General features: G+C 40.4%; 2 protein-coding genes across 3 annotated transcripts in view; one reads left to right on the top strand and one right to left on the bottom strand.

Annotated features, from left to right (window-relative positions):
- ccndbp1 (cyclin D-type binding-protein 1) overlaps nucleotides 1-3,084 on the top strand; it is a 13,884-nt gene extending 10,800 nt beyond the window's left edge. Inside the window, exons 9-11 of one of the 2 annotated variants that reach the window (XM_048233835.1) lie at nucleotides 2,095-2,155; nucleotides 2,408-2,454; nucleotides 2,753-3,084. In XM_048233835.1, coding sequence (XP_048089792.1) covers nucleotides 2,095-2,155; nucleotides 2,408-2,454; nucleotides 2,753-2,861 — 217 coding nt within the window. In that variant the 3' untranslated portion in view covers nucleotides 2,862-3,084. Of the gene's footprint in view, nucleotides 122-2,094; nucleotides 2,156-2,407; nucleotides 2,455-2,752 lie in introns of those variants that run through there. The other variant, XM_048233836.1, reaches the window with a different exon arrangement.
- A 69-nt stretch (nucleotides 3,085-3,153) lies between these two features.
- The window catches only part of LOC125287981 (protein-glutamine gamma-glutamyltransferase 2-like), a 16,628-nt gene continuing 12,281 nt past the window's right edge, over nucleotides 3,154-7,500 (bottom strand). Inside the window, 3 exon segments of the mRNA XM_048234070.1 lie at nucleotides 3,154-4,069; nucleotides 5,145-5,333; nucleotides 5,461-5,580. Of these exon segments, the coding sequence (XP_048090027.1) occupies nucleotides 5,310-5,333; nucleotides 5,461-5,580 (144 nt within the window). The 3' untranslated portion in view covers nucleotides 3,154-4,069; nucleotides 5,145-5,309.

Consider the following 7,500-nt stretch of genomic DNA (forward strand, 5'->3'; position numbering starts at 1 on the left):
GTCATTTCACAGAACAGGCAGCTGACGCCTTCAGATTATGTGACACCAATCTAACAATCTGTCAACATAGTGACAAGCTGATGGATTGAGTGTGTGTGTGTGGGTGGGTGGGTGTGTGGGTGTGTGTGTGTGTGTGTGTGTGTGTGTGTGTGTGTGTGTGTGTGTGTGTGTGTGTGTGTGTGTGTGTGTGTGTGTGTGTGTGTGTTACAGAAGTGAAAATAACAGCAGTAATCTCCCCAAGCCTGATTATATCAAGGAATTGGTTGTCACAATCTCCCACCAAATAGTCTGCAAGTCGCATCTCAGGCAATCATGACATTTTATACATACCCTGAGTTAAAGACAGCTGACCTTGGGCCCCAGCAGGGGGGGCGACTGGCTGGGGCACCTGCACCGTACGCCGGCGACCCGGGTTCGATTCCCGCCCCCCGTGGTCCTTTTCCGGATCCCACCCCGACTCTCTCTCCCACTCGCTTCCTGTCTTTCTCCACTGTCCTGTCATTAAAAGGCAAAAAAAAAAGACCGCTGAACTTGATGCACCTGTGTGCTTTCCGACTTATTTCAATTGATGTCTTGCTGTTTATTCAGGGAGTGTGAACTTACCTTCACCTCTTTACACCTACCTGATTTCACACACCTGAGCTGATGACTTCATCTGGGTTTAAACAATACCCTCCTCTCCTACCATATGTCACTGACAAACAGAAAATCTCTACTCTGATAAGCTATTTAAAGGCACATCATGTAAAATTGTCTTTGTATAAAAGAAAGGTTGTGACAAATAGTTTTACGCATTAAATGAGCAGCATGCATTTTTGCTTATTTATTACTTTCAGGTGCCTCTTTACCTGTTTGTCATTTTCAGTCTTGGAGTGTACATTTTTTTTTTTTGGTGGTGGTGCTTCCTACTACGTGCTTTATCTTTATTTGACTACAAATTTATTTAAGCCATTGTGTGTGCTGTCGTGTTTGTTAAATGTGTGTGTGTGTGCATTTATATATATGAGATAGAGAGTGAGTGAATGTCCCATGTTGAAACTAGGCTTAGTGTTTTACAGAGGGCAAGGGCATGGTATGTAGTTTAAAGGGCGGCTGGAATATTCCAACATTTCATCATTAAAGTGATCAAAATGACACACCCTCCATATCTTTCCACGACTGTGTCCATTCATTTGAAAGAGAAGTTGAAAGGTATTTATTCTAAAAGACTAACTCTTTTCCTACAATGTTATTCACAATGTTACTATTTCAAGGACAACAAAGCCAAATTACTTAAAGGACGCAAAGACTTAACCTTCACTTGACTTCCTTGGACACAGTCACCTGAAGGAGCAATTTGACTCCCTTTGGGAGGATAACAGCCAACACATTCTGTTTTCTTCTGGTATTACAACATATTTGTTACCATCACAAAGTTATCGCATAGGTCCGTAAGTTGTTTATCATAGATCAAGAGATGAGAGATTTAATCGTTGTTTCCTGGTTCAGTTGGAGTTCCAGTGAGTCGTCGGCCTACATAGGAAACGGTGCCTCACAAGTAGCGAATGACTCAGGAAACTTTGTTAAACAAACGTAGTCTATTCCTACTATTCCGCTTTACCAACTGGAATTAGGCCTACTACCAAAATTGTTTCACTAGTTTCCTCCTCGTTGTTTGTTCTGCTTTGTCTTGTCCTTTTTCTAAGTTTGTTGAAACCTGAGTGAGAGTTAAAGTATAGCTCTTCATTGTCATAGCTCTGACCTTCACTTGACCTCTGCTGAGACAGCCTCCTATTAGTGAGACATAGACCATACAGTCCATGCAATCAGGCGGTCACTAGTTACGTTGAGTTGCTTAAAGATACTGTAAGCGTTTCTAAGCGATTTCTAACCCGTAACACTTTTTGAGCGAATATCGCCTCATGATCTGTGTGTGTTCAGAACGAAGCTGACCATCTATTAGGTGGCAATGCTGCTCTGCTACAAGCCAAATATTATGTGTGTGTGTGTGTGTGCGCGCGCACGTATGCGTAAACTTGTTTGTGTGTGTGTGTGTGTGTGTGTGCGTGCGTGCGTTAACTCATGTTGTGTGTGTGTGTGTGTTTGTGTTTGCAGTGTTGATGACTTGGCCCTCAGTCTATATCCCCCTATGGATCACACGGCAGTGGAACTCAACGTAAGTGTTAAAGAACATGTGATCCTGTCAGACAAACGCCAGAGCCAATGTCTCGTCTCCAAAGTCGCCAGATGTGTGTGTGTGTGTGTGTGTGACATATTAGCCTTACCAGGCCTCAGTCACTGTATCATATTACAAAAAGTGTTGGAGAAATACATCTTGGATTCTTGGATTTTAAAATGTTATTTGTGTATATGTTTGTGTGTGTGGATGTGGGTGTGCTATTAATACCAGCTCTCTTGTGCCTGACAGGCTTCTAAACTGGCAGCTGTTTTAAAGAAAGTTTTAGAGATTATCAGGTGAGATTTTCACGCTCTTGTCACCTCAATACCAGTAATGACATTCTTAGTCTCAAAGCCAGCTCAACTTCACAGAGCAAGTTAAATAGAAATAATAAATAGAAATATTATAGTAATTAAAAACGAATAATAATACAGTCACAGTACTAAGTAATAATATAATCTGAGTCGACTCTCTCTCACAGCACTAAGTAATAATATAATCCGAGTCGACTCTCTCTTACAGTACTAAGTAATAATATAATCTGAGTCGACTCTCTCACAGTACTAAGTAATAATATAATTGTCTCTTTCTCAGGGCGACCCATGTATGCACTGAATCCGACCTGACTTGGGTCCAGTTTCTGGACGGAGCAGTAGATCACAACCTACAGAAAGCCAGAAGAGCAGCTGAGGGCTCTGACTGAGCCGTGTGTGTGTGTGTGTGTGGGGCAATGTGAGTGTGTGAATGTGTGTAGGCGTGATGATTCATACCTGAGCGCACATGGATTATGAAGAACTGTGTGTGTGTGTGTGTGAGAGAGTGTCAAAGGAAACATAACTGAGCTCAGATAGACACCTACGAACTCTGTGTGCAAGTGTGTGGGTGTGTGGTGAGAATTCAGATTAAATAATCACGCCAAGACAGATCTTCCAGCTCTAAGTGTATATTTATTGCCCTAATCATAATTCAACAAAGGAACCACTGAAAGGAAGACACAGAAACATCTAGATCTAGAAAAAATAAGTCGATAGTCTTTAACCACACACACCTTCATATAGTTGAACCCACAAAGCATATCAACACACACTTGTGTATTCTTCAACATTTGTTTGTAACAATGATTTGGAAAAAACAAGTCGATAGTCTTTAACCACACACACCTTCATATAGTTGAACCCACCAAGCTTAACCAAGGATATTCTTCATAACCAAGCATATCACTTTCGGTGTAAATTACAAATGTTACAACTCCCCCTCATAAAGAATACCTATTTCCCACCCACAGGCCTCTCCACTAAGACAGCAGGACACACACTAGAGCATATCATCAAAACTGTGTGATTACAAAGATAACTCGTGAAATATTAAAAGCTGTTTTTGTGCTCTCAGAAGAGAGTGCGCGCGCACACACACACACACACACACACACAAGCTCTGGACTGTGTGGACGGAGTGGTAAACACAGCAACAGTGACAGTGGGAAACTATTTCTATTAATGAAACCGAGCTTGCTAGCTTTAGACGATAAATCAATTCATTGCCTCTTTAAGCTCAAAGAACTGGGTTAAGCTCTTCAGATCAACACAGACACAGAGAGCCATGTGTGTATATATACGGCTGTTCCACCTCAGCACTGTGCATGCTCTTCACACTAGATAGATAGATAGATAGATAGATAGATAGATAGATAGATAGATACTTTATTGATCCCCAAGGGGAAATTCAAGGAAATGAACACTTCAGGCCAGTGTAAGTTTTATCCACATGGTGTGTCGATCTTTATCCACATCGATCTTCATCTCAATACTGAAGTGCTATTGACTAAGGACTATGTCATCACTGCTCGCCATCGCCATCATCGTTGGCATCACGGGGTATGGGGCATAATGGCGCACCACTGGCAGTTCATAACTAAAAGATCAGACATCACAACAATATGCTATTTAATATTCATGGTTCATAACATAACATTCATAACATGGTATAATATACACTGATGGCATGATGTGTATGTAATGATTTGAGTATTGATGGTTTGGTGGAAGGTTTTTTTTGGTAACACTTTACTTGACAGTATCGACATAAAAGTGAGAGTGAGACACTGTCATGACACATGAAACTTAACCCGGTAACACTTTACTTGACGGGTGAGTTCATAACACATTCATAGCAGCTGTCATAAACTACACATGAAGCATTCATGACTGTTTCAAGTGTTACCCTTACCCCTAACCCTAATCCTAACCTTTAACCCTAATCCTAACTCTAAACCTAACCCGAATGTCACTTAATAACAGAAGCGTTATGTCATAAACGTTTATGACTTGTTTATGACACGTTCATGACAGTGTCATGTCACTCTTATGTCGACACTGTCAAGTGTAACCGTGTTTTTATTATTAAGATTAGATTCAACTTTATTGTCATTGTGCAGAGTACAAAGTACAAAGACAACGAAATGCAGTATTCTTATTTAGTGGATGCATTTATCCAAAACAACTTACAGACATCAACTGTAGGACCAAGGCAACTCAGGGTTAAATGTCTTGCCCAAGGGTTCAACAGTGTAACTAGGAATCGAACCCATGGCCCTCTGCATGCTAGCTCAGTTTCTTAGTCAATACACCAAAGTCCTTTTAGGCAAGTCCCTCCACTCGGTGGCCATATTGCAACGCTTTTTGGGCACTCATCGGGCATCCTATTCGGCAGAAATGCGTGTGAGCAAGGCTTCACGACACCAATCTTGCTCCAGCGGCGAGTTAACAACACATGATTGGCACGATGACTTCACATGTCGACGTTTTGCCGAGGAAGGGGTGTGATATGTGTAGACAACGGCATTGGCGTTACAAACTTGCCCCATGCATTTCTATAGAGGATTTTTTGAGTGCTGTGTCTCCTCATTAGAAAGTCACTACACTACACTGCTACCGTTCTGAGTTATTGTTACTGTATGTAGTGCATCAATAGGAAGAGTGTGACTCACAAGGGACTGCTGGGAACGACTCCGCACCTCAAGGTTTCCTGCCGTGGTTTGACATTCAAGTAGCAGTGGGCCTTGATGTCCCTGAAGGCGTTGCAGTCGAAGTTGGCCACCAGCTTCCTGAAGCCGACACGGTAAGGGGTGAAACGCATCGGCACACGCAGACTCTCACCTGGTGCCACGTCGGAAACCCTACACACACACACACACACACACACACATATCTATAAGAAGTCATAGAGTAGATGCTGAACAGTTTTGTTGTTCTGTAGTTGGCCATAATGATGAAGTGTATGAGTGTGTATTCATGTGTTCTCACTTCACGTCCGTTGTAACATGTAGTAGCCCACTGCCCCCGACAGACAGGGTGCAGTTTTTGAGGGGGATAGACAACACGTTGTGGAATGTGATCATGGCCGTCATCACAGCTCCCCTGGGTCTAAACCACAAACATCAAACGCAAACATTAGGTAAATGCTTGTCGATTAAAATGTGAGATAAGAGCTTTCAATGTTTTCGGGCCACCGTCATGGAAACGAAGAACTAAGATCCATCTCAAGGCTACTTCACACGTGGCCTCATGCCGTTCCGTTATCCTGCCACAATTTTGTTCCAACATTTCGCTTACCAGGCTTGTGCACAATTCAGAATTGAATTGAGAATGACTCCTAAATTCCAATTCAATTCTTGAATTTGAATTGAATTTGAATTAAGGTCAAAAACAGGATGTAGAATTACAATTTGAATTAAAGGAAGTAGAATTGAAATTCAATGTAATTCGAAGAAATTCATATACACAATTTAAGGGTAGTGTTTAACAATGAAGCTTCACAGTATATGTCAGATATGATTGCATTAAAACACAGAACTTGTAACTTAAAACAATAACAAATTACATTTCCACACTGTAAAACAATTGTTTTACTTACTTAAAATGTTCTAGTAAGTAGAATTCAGGTTTTGTCTTTTGTTGAGATTACTTGCGTAAAATGAGTGTTACTTCATTTTGAGGTAGAAAAGTAAACAATCAAGTAAACTATACTTAAATTGCTGAAGTTTGTGCTACACTGTAAAATTAGTTTATAACCTTACTTAACCTGTTAGTTTTGAAAAGCATGCAAACTGATTGTCCTTGCAATTCCCATTCCAGATCTGTCTGTAATGTCAAGTTGTGCAAACAAACGCTCACTTAGTGTAGTGCACTTACAGTACACAGAATTGCTATTTCAACTAACTTGGTCATTACAATTACAAGTAAAGTATACTGTATGTTTATTAAATACAACAGGTGTATTGAAGTTGTGCTAACTAATGTCACAGTTCAGCTACTGATATGACAAAAATGCATTTCCAGAATGCCACAGACCCGGCCTATAATATTGTTAAAGGGATCACATATTAATCTTTACTGAAATTCAATCTTAAGTTACAATAACAAAGTGACAGTGACACTAAAGGCTACATACTGTATATACTGTTGTTGTGTAATATATGTGATTTATATTGATACATCACCCCATCAATGACTATCCAAAACAGACTAATACTGTGAGTAGAACTAGTGCTGACAGTTGGACAGACACAGATCTGTAGCTGTAAACCATACATACAGGTATTCTGTCTCTGCTAAGTTACTGAGGCTAAATGTGAGCTTGATTAGGATCTTTATGGGTGATCTCCTTGCAAGCTTAATTGCTTCTAGGAATGGTGGTGTTAGTGGCTGTCCATTAAATGGCACTCTCCTCTCTGGTCAGAATATTAATATCAACCCCAATGCCTTCACAACATCATGGATACGCTGAATTGCAGAAATCAGGCCTTTGAATGCAGTGGTGAAACAAAATCCTGACTCACTGTTGAAAGATTTGGGGGGTCCCTAAACCACTAGTCAAACCCAAGTGAGTGCCACATATTGGTGGTACATAGTGAGGTTTCCCCTTCACTGTGCAGTACTTTCAGACTGTAGTAAAACAATATACATATGTAACATGTTGCTGATGTTCTACCAGCATTAGAGTGTTTTGGATAGTCATCTACTTGATGGTGCGATGCATCAACATAAATTACGCACCAACATAGTATATAACCGTTAGTGTCACTGTCACTTTATTGTAATTTAAGATTGAATTTCAGTAAGGATTAATATGTGATATCTTTACAAATATGTGGGCCAGGGCAGTGGCTTTCTGGAAATGCATTGTGGGAAATGTAACATCAGTTAGCACACCTTGTGTTTAATAAACACACAATATACTTTACTTGTAATGACCAAGTTAGGTTAAATAGGAATTCTCATTAGTGTAAGTGTACTACACAAAGTAAGCATTTGTTTGCACAACAAAATACCTATTCCAGATTA

Source organism: Alosa alosa, chromosome 22, assembly GCF_017589495.1.
Source record: "Alosa alosa isolate M-15738 ecotype Scorff River chromosome 22, AALO_Geno_1.1, whole genome shotgun sequence".
Lineage (NCBI taxonomy): Eukaryota > Metazoa > Chordata > Actinopteri > Clupeiformes > Clupeidae > Alosa > Alosa alosa.